We start from the raw sequence: 16,143 nt of genomic DNA, 5'->3' as shown, positions 1-16,143 counted from the left end.
GGTGACAACAAGTTCAAAGAGTTTGGAGAGGAGAGGGAGGTTGAAGATGGGGCAGTAATTTGTAAGGGTGGCAGGGTCAAGGATTTGTTTTATTGAGGAGGGGGTGATGATGGCAGATTTGAAGGACAGAGGGACAGTACCTGAAGGGACAGAAATATTGACAATATTCATGGACACAGGGTAGTTGGCTGATCAGTAGCTCAGTGGGAATAGGGTCGATGGAGCAGGAGCTGGGTCTCATGGACAAGATGAGCTCTGAGAGGGCATGAGGGGAGATGGGAGAGAAACTAGAGAAAGATGTGGGTTCAGTGCTCAGGAAAGGATGAAATTTAGAGACAGTTTGGTCTGGTGGGCTTGTGGAAGGGAGGGAAGCAGCAGAGGCAGCTGATCGGATTTACTCAATCTCAGTCACAAAGAAGCTCCACAAGCTCCTCACACTTCTTGTTGGAGGTGAGGTTGGAAGAGACAGGGGAGAGCGAGAGAACTTCAACAGGAGCTAACTTGTGTCAGAGATATTAGAAAGTTTCAACACACTGCGCATTTAAAACAAATCTAATTTATTTAACTTTTAGCCAGACTATTAGCCCCTGTAAATGGGCTGGAGTTTGTTATCAGCAGAAAGAGACCCAAATGAACATGGTTCAGTCCTGAATGTGAGGAACAGGAAAACCCAATCACTGTGGTTACTTGTGGCCTCGTTGGTGTCTCAGTAGGTGGGATGAAGTGGTGAATCCCTTCCCACACTTGGAGCAGGTGAATGGCCTCTCCCCAGTGTGGGTTCGCTGATGTACAGTGAGCTGAGATGATTGTGTGAACCCAATCCCGCAGTGAGAGCACCTGAACGGTCTCTCGTTAGTGTGAAGACGTTGATGGCGTGTCAGATTTCCAGACGTTTTATAGCTATTCCCGCAGTCTGGACATTGAAAGGGTCTCTCATCAGTGTGAATTCGCTGGTGACTCAGCAGGAGAGATGAAATAGTAAATCCTTTCCCACACTCTGAGCAGGTGAATGGTTTCTCCCTGGAGTGAACTCGCTCGTGCTTCTGCAGGGTGGATGAATCACTGAATCCCTTCCCACACTTGGAGCAGGTGAATGGCGTCTCCCCGATGTGAATTTGCTGGTGACTCAGCAGGTGGGATGAACGAGTGAATTCCTTCCCACAATCTGAGCAGGTGAACGGTCTCTCCCCAGTGTGAATTAGCTGGTGTGTGGACAGAGTGGATGATTGGGTGAATCTCTTCCCACACGTGGAGCAGGCGAACGGTCTCTCCCCAGTGTGAATTCGCTGGTGATTTTGCAGAGCCGATGAAACAATGAATCCCTTCCCACACTTGGAGCAGGTGAATGGTCTCTCTCCAGTGTGACTACGTCGATGAGCTTCCAGCTTGGATGGGGAAATGAATCCTTTCCCACAGTCCGCACATTTCCGCGGTTTCCCCTCAGTGTGACTGCATTTGTGGCCTGTGAGGCCTGATGATAGAGCGAATCCTCGTCCACACACACAAATCAAGTACGGTTTGTCCCCACTGTCAATGATGCTTGTTCCTTCCATGTTCAAAATCCGCTGATATTCAAGATATGATAAATTGAGGACTTTGTCAGATCCTGATGTGATGCTTGGTTTGAGTTTCCGGACGTTGAAGCCTCCCCTTCGAGCACCCTGAGAAACTGATTGAAAACAGAAAATAGGGAGTGAGAGAGACAAAAACACAAAGGCAGGTTGTGAAATTGCTGAATGATTCTGGTTATTTGTGAGGCCGGCACTGGGAAAAGGTGACCCTGAAAACTGCTGGATTGTTATAAAAACCCGACTGGCCCCTTTGGGAGGAGAGAGGAGGTGAAGAGGGAGTTTGTATATCTACAAGACATATTAAGCTTGTAGTTGGCATGGCAGCACGGTAACATTGTGGATAGCACAATCGCTTCACAGCTCCAGGGTCCCAGGTTCGATTCCGGCTTGGGTCACTGTCTGTGCGGAGTCTGCACATCCTCCCCCTGTGTGCGTGGGTTTCCTCCGGGTGCTCCGGTTTCCTCCCACAGTCCAAAGATTTGCAGGTTAGGTGGATTGGCCACGATAAATTGCCCTTAGTGTCCCTTAGTGTTGGGTGGGGTTACTGGGTTATGGGGCTAGGGTGGAGGTGTTAACCTTGGGTAGGGTGCTCTTTCCAGGAGCCGGTGCAGACTCGATGGGCTGAATGGCCTCCTTCTGCACTGTAAATTCTATGATCTATGACCTTGAGTTTCAGAAATTGAAATATTGATACTGAAACTATGGTTCTGGTGGCACAGTGGTTAGCACTGTTGCATCGCAGCTCCAGGGTCCTGGGTTCAATTCGAGTCTCGGGTGACTATGTCTGGAGTTTGCACTTTCTCCCCGTGTCTGCGCGGGTTTCCTCCCACAGTCCCAAGATGTGAAGGTTAGGTGGATTGGCCATGCTAAATTGCCCCTAAGAGTCCGAAGGTTAGTTGCGGTCACTGGGTTCCAGGGACAAGGTGGAGGCGTGGGCTTAAGTTGAAGGAGGGTGCTCTTTGCAAGGGCCAGTGCAGACCTGATGGGCTGAAATGCCTCCTTCGGCACTGTGAATTCTATGATTCTGCACTGTAGGAATTTTATGAAGCTCTGGTCACGAAGCTTCAGGAAGGATATGAAGTGGGCAGCACATTGGTGCAGAACGTTAGCCCTGCAGCCTCACAGCGCCGAAGTCCCAGGTTCGATCCCAGCTCCGGGTCACTGTCCGTGTGGAGTTTGCACATTCTCCCCGTGTTTGTGTGGGTTTTGCAGCCACAACCCAAAGATGTACAGGGTAGGTGGATTGGTCACGCTAAATTGCCCCTTAATTGGAAAAAAATTAACTGGATACTCGAAAAAAAATTTTAAAAGGAAGGATGTGAAGGTTCTTGGAGAAGGTGCAGAGGAGATTTACCAGAATGGTTCCAGCAAAGGAGGTTGAGGGGAGATTTGATTCAAGTCCACAAGATTGTCAAGATTTCATTCAGGTGGGCAAAGAAACTGTTTCCATTCACTGATTGTACAAGCAGTTGGGACACAGATTTAAAGTTTTGAATAAAACCTGGATGAAACGATATAAGAATCTGAGGGGTCTTGACAGGGTGGATGTGGAGAGGATGTTTCCTCTTGTGGGAGAATCTGGAACAAGGGGGTCAATGTTGCAAAATAAGGAGTCACCCATTTCAGATGGAGATGTGGATATTTTATTCTCTTGAGGGTTGTAAAAATTTGGAGCTTGCATCCTTAAAAGGCAGTCACAAAGTGGAGATGACGGCGTTGGACTGGGGTGAGCACAGTTAGAAGTCTTGCAACAACAGGTTAAAGTGTTGTAAAACATCTTAAAAGGGAGTGGGAGCAGAGTCCTTGAATATGTTTAAGGCAGAGCTGGATAGATTCTTGATGGGCAAGCTGGTAAAAGGTCATCAGGGGGAGGCAGGAATGTGGAGTTGAAATGAAAAAAAAAAAGAAATGAAAATCGCTTATTGTCATGAGTAGGCTTCAATGAAGCTACTGTGAAAACCCCCTAGTTGCCACTTTCTGACGCCTGTTCGGGGAGGCTGTTATGGGAATCGAACCATGCTGCTGGCCTGCCTTGGTCTGCTTTCAAAGCCAGCGATTTAGCCCTGTGCTAAGCAGCCCCTCAGTTGAGGTTAGAATGTTGAGGTTAGAATGAGATCAGCTGTAATCTTATTCAATGCTGATCAGGCTTGAGGGGCCGAGTGGCCTGATCCTAGTTTGTGTATAAAAGTATAGGAGATATGAGGTGATATGAGATATATATTTTTACACAGCGAGCAGCAATGACCTGAAACTTGCTGCCTGTGAGGGAGTTTGAAAATAGACACAATGAATAATTTGATTTCAAAAGGAAATTGGACAGACATCTGAGGGAAATAAACTTGCGAGGATACAGGGATTAAGCAGGAGAATGGGACTGACTGGATTGCTCCAGAGAGCTAGCATGGATTCAATGGGCCGAATGCCATTCTCTGTGCCATCATGTCTCTGACTCCTTTGTGCAATCTAGTTTTGTAATTTATCCCCGGGGGGTTCAGATATCACTCAGGTAAATCTGTGCTACACTCCCTCCGAGGCCATTCTATCCTTCCTCAGGTTTGTTGCCCAGAACTGAACACATTCTCCAGGTTTGGTCTAACCAGGGTTCGTGAATCTCGGGGCTTTTCCAGTCACACTGAGACCTGAAATCTTCCCTCACAGACAGAACAGTCAAACCTTTTACCTTCCACACCCAGATGCTGCTGATATTCAGGTTCTGATGAATCGAGAGACTCTGTCAGATCGCGATGTGATGTTTGGTTTGTGTTTCCCGTCTGTTAAACCTCCACTTCCAGTATCCTGTAAATTTACAGAAACCTCACTGTCAGTTTCGGATAGAAATTCACAACATTCTCTCCTCACCAACTTTGATTAAATGTATTCCTTGAGGTTTGATCACATGACCTGCCCCATCCTCCAGCCATTAATCGGTCAACACATCCATCCTTGTGACACACTGCCTTCCACGGCCAATTGGGAAGCAAAAGGACTCATTACCTTACAGGACAGTGTTTGACTGTCAGCCAAACAACCTTTATCCCATTTTCAATATCTGCTGAAGAGAAATATTCAAAAATCTTCTTTACTGTCCCAATGATTTTCCAGACACCCAGGTATGAATCTCACCAGTTGAATTCACTGAAAGTTTACTGATGACAATGAAACCATTGTCGATTGTTGCAAAGACCCATCTGGTTCACTGATGTCCTTCAGTGAAGGAAATCTTCTATCCTTACCTGGTCTGGCCTACAAGTGACTTCAGATCCACAGTCAGCTGGTTGACCCTTAAAATGCTCTCTGAGATGCAGTCAGTTCAGGGGTAATTAGGGCTGGGCAGTGAATGCTGGCCCAGCCAGTGACACCCACATCCCGGGAATGAACAGAAAAGAAAATCTTCCATCCTTACCTGGTCTGGCCGACACGATTCCAAACCACAGCAATGTGGTTGACTCTTTAAATGCCCTCCAAGATGGCTGAGCCAGCCACTCGGTTTGAGGGCAATTAGGGATGGGCAATAAATGTTGGCCCAGCCAGTGACTCCCACAAATGATTAAAATAAAATCCTGGAGACTCCAGTCAGTCAATCCGGGAGAGTTGGTATCCGGTCCAGGCTCGCAGCGCATGGCCCTGTGGCACCTTGTCCTCTGTAAAGATGGCAGCCGGTAACCCAGGCCCGCTCAGCTCTCACTCTGTTCGGTGCTGTTTAAGACGGGACCGTTAACATTTTACTCGGGAGTTGAAGCCTCCACGGGGTATTTATTTATCATTTTTTAAAACATAAATTTAGAGGACCCAATTCATTTTTTCCAATTAAGGGGCAATTTAGTATGGCCAATCCACCTAACCTGCACAACTTTGGGTTGTGGGGGTGAAACCAACGCAAACACGGGGAGAAGGTGCAAACTCCACATAGACAGTGACCCAGAGTTGGGATTGAACCTGGGACCTCGGCGCCGTGAGGCAGCAGGGCTAACCCATTGTACCACCATACTGCCCTCTCCATGGGGTATTTATGAAGTCTCCCGGCTCACCCCGCAGCTTCTATTGCCCCCCGGCCACCCACCGGCTCCAGTCCTGAAAGTCGCTCGATTGTTTCTTTCCTGTTTGTCGCATCGTCAGCGACAATCTGAACTGTGCAATCTGAACTCTCCAGTCACAGCTGGACTCTGTGCATGAGCGAGGAGCTTCTGTCCTGTGGATAGAGCACATTCTCAGCTGCTACTCATGTTGGGTTATAAACCCGCCATTGAAACGGATATTTTTGATATAAATTATGCTTTGCGAACTGATTACAATTAGTAACATTGGGGCAAGGCAACACCCACATCCCAAGAACAAATAAAGAAAAGTTGGCAGTTAGAAAGGCAAATGCAATGTTCGCACTCATTTCAAGAGAGCTACAATACAAGATGAATGGGGATGAGAAACATATCAGCCATGATCGAATGGCAGATCAAACTCCAAAACTCGATGGGCTGAATGGCCTAATTCTGCTTCTCTGTTTTTTTTAAAGAGGGGATCTCATAGAAACATTTGTAAAAAAATTGTTGGAATCCATCCCAGACCTGGATACAGATCAATTGATTCTTGGAGGAGACTTCAATTGTGTTCTGGACCCTAAATGGACTGGTCCAAGCTGATTCAACCACAACAAAAACATGAAAAAGGAATGAAACCAGACAGACCACCCGGCAAAGACCCACGCACCAGAAACAGCAATGGCAAACCCAGCAAAAGATTTTCAAAAAATGTTCACATCGGTAGATTGTAAAAGGATTACAGGACACAGATTTTGATTGTGAACAAGATCTACAGGGGAGATAGGAGGTAGTCATTTTACACAGTGAGTGATAATGATGTGGAACTCAATGCTTACACACAAAGGTCAATAATCTCCAGGTCCCGGTAACCCGAATGGTGCTGTCAGAATTTGATGTGAGGATTGGTTGTGAGTTTCCTGTCTGCGAATCCCTTTCTACGTCCCTGTGAAAGAAGTTTACAAAGGCATCGCTGTCAGTCCAGAAATGTAATTCAGGAAAGATAAACATTTCTCTCGGTTTGAATTTGCTGTGTGTAAATCCTCCCCTTCTAATCCCCTGTAAAAGGAGTTTCCAAAATTAATCATTGTCAGTCCAGAATAGAAATTCACAACATTCTCCCTTACTGCTTATGGGTCCAGGATGACCGCTCATGCCCCTGTTGCACACTGACCCTCTTGTCATCAGCAGTCCCTGATTTGAGGACAATGTTGACTCAGAATTGTGAATTTCTGCCCCGGGTCCTCATGTGGCTGAACAGAGCCGAAGAGCTTTGGACACATGGGACAGGATGTCCAACGAGACAATAAAATCCGGAGAGCAGGATTGGCTTCCTTTTCTTTCCATCTCTGCCGCCACTTTGCATCATCAATAAGACATTGGGACTGAAAGACTAATCCAGTTTGATGGACAAGTTGTCTCCATTCTGAACAATGGGGAACAAGCTCCTCCCACTCATTGAAACATCGCCCCGACAAAGATGAGAAACGCGCATGCGCCCTGATGCACATCCAAGAAAGATGGCGGCCGTTAACCCGAGCAGAACGTGAGAATCTGCAGCTCCTCTCGGTACAAATGGGATCCCAGAAACTCTTTTCCGAAGATTGCAGCTTACAACAGCTTTTCATAACGTTCCCACCCACCCCCACAATCTCTCGCTCCCTCCATACCTGTTAAACGCCCCTTCCCAATTCCGGATCTGAAGACACTACCCTCCTCCTTCACCATTACCCACAATGCGCATGCGCCAATCTCAGCGGGCCCCGCCCCTCATTCTCTCTGATTGATTGGAGGACCAGCCGCTCCCGATCGTCCTCCAGACCCGCCCCTCCACCTCCTATTGTTCCGCAGCTGCCGTCAATCTCCCAGGCATTGTGACGGTTCCAGATGGTGAGAGCGGCCACAGGGTCAGGCTGACTCGCTGATTGTCCAATAATAACAGTGAGAGTCTCAGTGGGACATCTGTGCACAGATTTCCTGTTGGTGCTCTTGTTTCCTCCCACACAGTCCAAAGATGTGCAGGTTACGACAGCACAGTGGCCTAGTGGTTAGCACAACCGCCTCACGGCGCTGAGGTCCCAGGTTCGATCCTGGCTCTGGGTCACTGTCCGTGTGGAGTTTGCACATTCTCCCCGTGTCTGCGTGGGTTTCGCCCCCACAACCCAAAAATGTGCAGAGTAGGTGTATTGGCCACACTAAATTGGCCCTTAATTGGAAAAAATAATTGGGTAATCTAAATTTATAAAAAAAAAGATGTGCAGGTTTGGTGGACTGGTTCTGTTAAATTGTCCCTGGGAGGGGTTACGAGGATAGGGTGGGAGATTGGCCCAGGTCGATGATCTTTCAGAGGGGCGGTGCAGTCTTGATCGGCCAAATGGCCTCCTTCTGCACTGTAGCAATTCTATGATCATTGAATCCAATGTCCCACCCTATCCTCATAACCTCTCCCAGGAACAATTTACATAGCCAACCCACCTAACCTGCACATGGGATTTGAGGCACTCGCGTCAGGATCTGGTGGGCTGTCGGGGTCGGAGTCTGGCACAGCCTGCTGTATCAAACGGACGCTTCTGCGCCGTGGCTGGGATCGCTGGATGCTGGGCAGTGGAGCAGATTTTCAAAGGACTGCGTTGCGGCCAAGCTTGCCACACTGTAGACAGCGTGGTGATTTTGCCGGACATTTCCACTTTAAATGGGCGGAGCCACAATTCGAACACGTCATGACGCCGATGTCAGCGCGTTCCGTGCACCAACGCGCATGCGCAGTGTGGTGGAATGACGCATGCACCTGCGCAGGCTGGTTATCAGTCTCGCCGTCCCTTTGGTCGTGGCGCGCATGCGCTAGAGCCGGGAAAAGCGCGCAAAATGGCCACTCTCATCAAGTCTCAGGCCCTGCATTTGTGTGATGGCCTGCACCCATTCTGCCTCCTGGGGGTTTAGCTTTGCCATTTCTGCCGCCCTGGTGTGGGAGTACCGGTTGTTATCATGCTCGTGGAGAATGCATGTTTCAATAGCGATGGTGAGTGTGAACTGCTTGACTTTCAGGAGCTGCTGCGAAGGGAATCGGACTGGACCCCGAAAACGATCTGATCCCAGATCATGGAATCAATTGTCGAGTCACAGTCACATGTCTGCGTGAGGATGCGGAGATGTGTCAAAAAGTATTGAAAGGTTCATCCTTACCCTGAAGCCTCTGCTGGAAAACGCACCGTTCAAAGCTCTCATTCATCTCAATGTTGCAGAGGCTGTCGAACTTCAGCAGGACTGTTTTAAATTCCGTCTTGTCTTCACCTTCAGCAAATGTAACGGAGTTGTAGATGTGGATGGCGTTTTCCCCGGCTGTGGAGGGGAATAGTGTGATCTTCCAGGCGTCTGATGCGGCCTCGAGGTTGGTGGCCTCGAGATAGAGTTGGAACTTCCAGTTTGCACTGAGGTTCCGGCGATGCGGAGTTGCGGAGGAGGGCGGACGGTGTACAAGTCACCGGATGGCTGATTGCTGGTCAACGCTGATCACCTCAAGGTGGGTCCGTCAATTCTCAGCATCCAAGTCTGGTACCATGATGTGTTGGGTAGGCTGGGTTTATGTGGACTGCATTTGATACAGTGTAGCGAGAGACAGACTTCCAACACTTGATGAGATGCAACACGATTTTATTTAACATCTAACTATTTTACATGTTCAAATGTGGATTGACACTATGCTGACTTGACTGGAGACCTGAGGCTAGCCTGACCAGACTAACTGACTACCACATGGTGTTTGCACTGGCTATGCTCACGAGCTCTGACTGTCTCAGAGGCTGGGTCCCGAGAGAGCGGGAAAACTGGTGCCCTCTGACTTTATAGTGGTCGTGTACTGTCTGGTGATTGGCTGCTGTGTTCTGTGTCTTTACTGATCATCCTGTGTATCAATCACTGCCTGTCTGCACTCCATTATATACATGGATGTATATTATGACACCTATTATAATTGCTCCACCCACTTGCGGCCATGTTTTAAGTTCCCTCGGCCCCAAGCACTGAATTCCCTCCATAAACCTCCCCGTCTCCACCTCACTTACTCCTTTCAGACTCTTTAAAACTCACCTCATTGACCAAGTTCTTGGTCACCTGTCCTAATATCTCCTTTTGTGTCTGGGTGTCTCAGTTTGCTTTATAATGTTCCTGTAAAGTTGACTGGGATGATTTATGATGTTAAAAGTGTTATATAAATAGAAGTTGTTGTTGACTGTAACCCTGACCTCCTGTTTTACAATATCTCATTGGTTTCACAACAAACTCTATCTCTGATGTTTTGCCCCCTGCGGTTTGCAGCCTCTATAAAGACGGCGGCCGTTAACTCAGGCCTGTCACCAGGAGCAGGCCACAGCTGTCCCCCCGCTCGATGCAAACCCGGGCCCGGAAACCTCTTATTGGGGTTTGGAGTCTCCACCGGGTTTCAGCGAAACCTCCCGGCTGAGTCCAGCATTGGCACTGCGCATGCTCCAGCTCACAATGCCCAGGGAGTGATTGATGGTAGCTCTGGACCAATAGGATGCAAGGGACGTGTCTGGAGGACCTAGTGGAGCGGCTGCTCCTCCAACCAATCGGAGTGAATGAGGGGCGGGGCTGGGCCCGGACGTCCCTGATTATAAACTGGAGCATGCGCAGTGCTGTTCATTGATCAGGATTGAGCAGGTTGTGTTGAAGGTTTTGGCTGTGAGGTACTGCCGGGTGAGTCCTGAGAGACGATTAAAGCTGGTGGGTGGTTCGGGAGGCTTCATAAACACCCCGCACAGGCCTGAAATCCCCAATACGAAGCTCAGATGCGGCATTTGAACCGGCGAAAGCTGCTTGGGCTTTTCCCCGAAACAGGCCCGAGTTAACAGCCGCCAGTTTCTCGTGCTGTGGAGGTGCCGCCGTTGGACTGGGGTGAGCACAGTAAGAAGTCTTACAACATCAGGTTAAAGTCCAACAGGTTTGTTTCAAACATGAGCTTTCGGAGCACTGCACCTTCCTCAGGAGGAGGAAGGAGCTGCGCTCAGAAAGCTCGTGTTTGAAACAAACCTATTGGACTTTAACCTGGTGTTGTAAGACTTCTTACCATTTTCCCGTGCGAGTGTGTTTGGCCTGGCGCATGCGCAGACATTGAGACCAATGCACTGTCCCATCCATTCACTGATTGGTTGGAGAATCAGCCGCTTGTGTTCGGTCCTCCAGCCCCGCCCCCTCTTCCTATTGGTTGGTACCTGCCATCAATCAGTCCCTGGGCATTGTGAGCTGGAGCAAACCCATCACAATCATTGTCAGCTCCCTGGTTTGCAGCTGCGGTGCTTGTTTGCTTCACATACGACCTTCTTGGTGGAACAGCCCGGAGTGGGCGGGGCTTCAGGGTTCCAGTGACCAGGAGAGAAAATGGTGATAAATTGGTTTTATTCTCACTCTGCGCAGAGGGAGTTGAGAACTGAACCCAGCCAGAATTTAAGGGAAATGCCAATTCGGGGGAACCACAGATTTAAGCCAGGGAGGTGGGATGGAAGCTTTCGGAAATGGGAAGAGAAGGGAATTAAGACACTAAAAGATTTGTTTCTTCGGGATCGATTTGCAGGATTGAGGGAGCTGGAAGCGAAGTATGGGCTGGAGCAGGGAGAAACGTTTAGATATATGCAGGTTCGGGACTTTGCCAGGAAGGAGATACAAAGCTTCCTGGAGGAACCAGCTTCCACGTTGTTGGAGGAAGTGCTGACGGCAAGGGGACTGGAGAAGGGGGCAGTGTCAGCGGTATACGGAGCTATGTTGGAAAAGGATAAGGCACCACTGGAGGGGATCAAAGCATAGTGGGAGGAAGAGTTGGGAGAGGTTATTTAGGAGGGGGTCGGATGTGAGGTGCTCCGGAGAGTAAATGCCTCCACCATGTGCGTGGTTGGGGCTGATACTGCTGAAGGTGGTATACAGAGCACGCCTCACGAGGGCAAGGATGAACCGATTATTTGAACGAGTGGAAGATGTGTGTGAGCATTGCGGGAGGAGTGAGGGGGGGGGGCGTACTAATCACTTTCAGATGTTTTGGTCCTGTCCAAAGCTGGAGGAGTACTGGAAGGAGGTTTTTAGGGTAATTTCCAAGGTGGTGCACGTGAAACTGGACCTGGGTCCCCGGGAGGCCATATTCGGGGTGTTGGATCAGCCAGGGTTGGAAACGGGTGCGGAGGCAGATATCATAGCCTTCGCCTCGTTGATCGCCTGAAGGTGGATCCTGCTGGGATGGAGAGCGGCCTCTCCACCCTGTGCCCTGGCGTGGAGACCTGTTGGAATATTTGACCCTTGAGAAGGTTAAGGTCGAACTGAGGGGAAGCTCAGAGGGGTTCTACAAGTCATGGGCACTATTTATTATGCACTTTCAAGAACTGGATAACATCGAACACTAATTTGGGCGGGATGGGTGGGGGGAGGGGGGCTATGTATATTAAAGATGGCTATGGGTAATCCCTGATTCCTTTTTTGTCATTTGTTTATGTTAACATGAGGGTTGGTGTTTGGGGGTTGGTGGGAGGATGGGATTGTTGTTATTGTTATGGGGTTTGATATATTTGTTGTTGATTATTGTTTGTTGCTGGTGGGTGTAAATTCGGGAGAAAAATTGTGAAAAGGAAGAGAATAAAAATATTTTTTAAAAACATTGTGAACTCCTCATCTATTCTACCTTTGACCATCTGATTTTTCCAGTCTATAAGTAGACTAAAATCCCCCTTGATTATCGCTGTACCTTTTCTGACAACCTCCCATTATCTCTTCCTTTACACTCTGTCCTACTGTGCCGTTACCATTAGGAGGCCTGCACACCACTCCCAGAAGTAAATTCTTGCCTTTATCATTTTTTATCTCAATTCAAACCACTCCTACATCCTGATTTCCTGAGCTTAGGTCATCCCTGTCTAATGTGCGGACACCATCAATAATTAACAGAGCCCACTTTGTCCCAGGTGATGTCATCCTGAAGGACAGGGAATCGGAATCGCCCCTCCTCCCCAGCCCGCGATGCCAGTCACAGTGGGACCGTCCGGGCAGTCACAGCCCAGCTGCTTCAACAGAGTTCGAATGGGCTTCCTGATGGGCTGTGCAGTTGGCATGGCGGCCGGTACACTTTTTGGCAGTTTCTCATGCCTCCGCCTGGGACTGAGGGGGCGAGAGCTGCTGGGTGGTGTGGGGAAGATCATGATGCAGAGCAGAGGCACATTTGGAACCTTCATGGCGATTGGAATGGGAATCAGATGCTAATGACCATTCTTCTCTTTCTGCTGAAATTTCAAGACTTGCAGATAATGTATCACCGGTCTCTGTCCCTTTTATTACCAGCTGTGTAATAACGGAGATTAAAGTGTATGATTTACTAATGCAAAAGAACTAATTAACAGAGCCGATCTTCCACCTTTTCCGAGATTTGCGCTTGGCAATAAATGTTGGACTGGCCAGCGACACTCGCATGCCATGAATGAATATAAAACAATTCAGGTCCCAATCTGTGTCTCTGAATGGCCATCAGATTGTACTTACTTATTTCTATAGGTGCTGCCCAATTCATCAGTTGTGTTTCAAATGCTACTTGTGTTTTGATACAGAGCCTTTAGTTTTGTGCTTTTATTTTTGTAGCATTGATCTGATGTAATTTTAAATGTGTTCTCTCTGTCTCTTTCTGCCGCAGTCGGTTTATCATTTCCCATATTCTTATCTTTTTCTTTGGTCTTAATCTTTGCTTTACCACATCTTCCAAAGTAAATCAGAAAAGACCCAACAATGGAACAGTCGGTAACAAGACATCAATCAGTCTCCTCCTATTTTCGAGAAATCAAGGACTGAACACTGTTGTTAACACAAAGCTAATTTTATTAATCTATATCCATAATGCTAAACTTCGACCAAGTCACAGGAATGATCAACATCAACTGAAACAAACTCCAACTTTCAGAATGAACATGGTTCAGTCCTGGGTGTGATTCACAGCAGCAATAACAGAATCCAACCCCATGTGAACTCACTGGTGTTTCTGCAGGGTGAATGAACGAGTGAATCCCTTCCCACACACAGAGCAGATTAATAATGTCTCCCTGGTGTGAATGTGCTGGTGTTTCAGCTGGAGGGAATGCTAAGTGAATCTTTTCCCACACACTGAGCAGGTGAATAGCCTCTCTCCAGTGTGACTGCGCTGGTGAATCAGCAGATCCATTTTCCTTGAAAGCTCTTCTCACAAGCAGACATTTAAAAAGTCTTGTGTCAGAGTGAACACGTTGGTGTGAAGTGAGTTGGGCGGACTCTGTGAATCTCTTCCCACATTCAGAGCAAGTGAATGGCCTCTCCCCAGTGTGAATTCGCTGGTGTGTCAGAAGATTCAATTTGTTTTTAAAGCTCTTCTCACAATCGGAACATTTGAAAGGTTTCATGTCAGTGAACAAGTTGGTGTGCAGTCAGATGTGTTAGTTGAGTGAATCCCTTTCCACACTCGGAACAGGTGAATGGTCTCTCCCCGGTGTGACTGCGGTGATGAGTTTCCAGCTCAGAAGGGTAACTGAATCCCTTCCCACAATCCCCACATTGCCACGGTTTTTCAATGGTGCCGGCGTCCTTGTGTCTCTCCATTTTGGACAATCAGTTGAAGCTTCTTCCACACTCAGAACACGTGTACAGTTTCTCCTCGCTGTGAATGGTGTGGTGTTTTACAGGCTGTGTAACTGGTTAAAGCTCTTTCCACAGTCAGTTCACTGAAACACTCCCACTCGGGTGTGTGCGTGTCTTTGTGTTTTTCCAGTCATACTTCTGTTTGAAAACTTTTCCCACAGAGAGAACAAACATTTGTCCTTCCAGACTGTCAGATCTTGATGTGATGATTGATTTGAGTTTCCAGTCTGTCGATCCACTCCTTGTAACCCTGCAAAATCAGGTCAGAAATTCAGGACAGAAATTCAGGACAGATAAGTCTAGTTTCTGGGGAATAATTATTTATTTTGTTTCCTGAAGCTGCAAATCACAGTCCCACACACTTTCCCCTTTCCCACAAACTCACCACAATAGTTTCAAGGTCATTAATACTAAGTGGAGCTTTGAATTCCAGGTTATTCACTGAATTTTAATTCGACCATTTACATTAGTGTGAGTGCAGGATAGAAATCCCACCCATTCTCTCCTCCTGCTCCAGGATCAGTAAAGTGAGTTAAAGATCATTTCTCCTGAACAAATCCATTGCTGCATTTCCTTCCTGAAGCCACATTTCTCCACTGGGGCCTGGCACCGAGAGAAAGCGGCAGCTGACGTTGTGTTGGGTGTTGAGGCGGTGCGGCTAGTTTGTTATTGGGGGTGTTGAGGCCCCCACTGGGTGTGTGTGAAGCCTCCCCTCCCACCCACTGCCCCGAACGCTGCCTCCGCTTATCCGCCTCCTTCCCGCCTGAAGATGAGACAAACAAGCGTCTGTCCCTGGACGCCACAATGCCCGGGGAGTGATTGACAGCGGCTTTGGGCCAATAGGAAGAGGGGGGAGACTTGAGGTCCGAGCGGGAGCGGCTGGTCCTCCAACCAATCGGAGAGAATGAGGAGGCGGGGTCGGGCTGTGAGTGACGCATGTGCAGTTCCGGTTCTGGTGATGTGGTAATGGTGACGGTTGTTTCTTCAGTCCGCGAGCGGTAAGCGGAAAATTGCGGAAAGTAGGCACCAATTGATCTGCCAGGTGTGTGGAGTATTTTTGTAAACATGTTGGGCAAGCACAAACGTCGGAAAAAGCCTTCCCAGTCTCCCATTTGAACCGAGTTGGTCCTCTCCGGTCCGTTTTCAAGACCGCCATCTTTCATAGGGGCAATTGCAGCAGGACGCATGTGCAGTCGCCATCTTTGTACGGGGCAATGTTTTCATTGAATGGGGTGCGTAATAATATCACAGCGAAAGAGAGATCATTGTAATCACATCATAGAATCCATACAGTGCAGCAGGAGGCTATTCAGCCCATAGAGTCTGCATCAATTAACTGAAAGACCACTGTAGGCCCACGTTACCTTTGGGCACTAAGGGTCAATTTAGCATGAAGCAAATCCTGCTCTGATTCCCACTCCCTCTTAGGATGTCCTGCCCCATGTGTCCAAAAAACTGCAGGTCTGTGCAGTCACATGAAGACCCATGGCAGAAACACAGACCCTGAGTAGACATCATCCTCAGATCGAGGGACTGCTGATGACTACGGGGGAAATGAAATGAAAATCGCTTATTGTCACGAATAGGCTTCAAATGAAGTTACTGTGAAAAGCCCCTAGTCACCACATTCCGGCACCTGTTCATGGAGGCTGGTGCGGGAATTGAACCGTGCTACTGGCCTGCTTGGTCTGCTTTCAAAGCCAGTCATTTAGCCTTGTGCTAAACAGCCCCTGCAACAGGGGAAATGTGCAACAGGGAGTAAGAGCGGTTATCGTCGACCAGACAGCCAGAGGAGAGAATATTGTGAATTTCTCTACTTGACTGAGCGATAGTGGAACCGGCTGTAAGTCATTAGGAGAGTTAAGTCCCGAAGTATCAGAAGAATGGAT

The 16,143-nt window shown here is 48.2% G+C and overlaps 2 protein-coding genes and 1 long non-coding RNA gene across 3 annotated transcripts in view; 1 reads left to right on the top strand and 2 right to left on the bottom strand.

Moving 5' to 3' along the window:
* LOC119959603 (zinc finger protein 774-like) overlaps positions 1–16,143 on the bottom strand; it is a 1,152,970-nt gene that overhangs the window by 798,435 nt on the left and 338,392 nt on the right. The window lies entirely within an intron of this gene.
* LOC119959624 lies at positions 4,308–7,314 on the bottom strand. The gene is made up of 3 exons (XR_005459240.1): positions 7,276–7,314; positions 6,445–6,551; positions 4,308–4,367 (listed from the first exon to the last, which is right to left on the bottom strand). It is a non-coding gene; the product is annotated as an uncharacterized LOC119959624 (long non-coding RNA).
* Positions 12,620–12,972, top strand: LOC119959615 (reactive oxygen species modulator 1-like). The gene has a single exon (XM_038787815.1). The coding sequence runs from the start codon at positions 12,620–12,622 to the stop codon at positions 12,857–12,859; it is 240 nt and encodes a 79-aa protein (XP_038643743.1). The 3' UTR covers positions 12,860–12,972.

This window comes from Scyliorhinus canicula, unplaced genomic scaffold (assembly GCF_902713615.1).
Source record: "Scyliorhinus canicula unplaced genomic scaffold, sScyCan1.1, whole genome shotgun sequence".
In the NCBI taxonomy this organism is placed as follows: domain Eukaryota; kingdom Metazoa; phylum Chordata; class Chondrichthyes; order Carcharhiniformes; family Scyliorhinidae; genus Scyliorhinus; species Scyliorhinus canicula.
The sequence above is the reverse complement of the archived record's forward strand: the minus strand, read 5'-3'. Positions and strand labels throughout refer to the sequence as shown.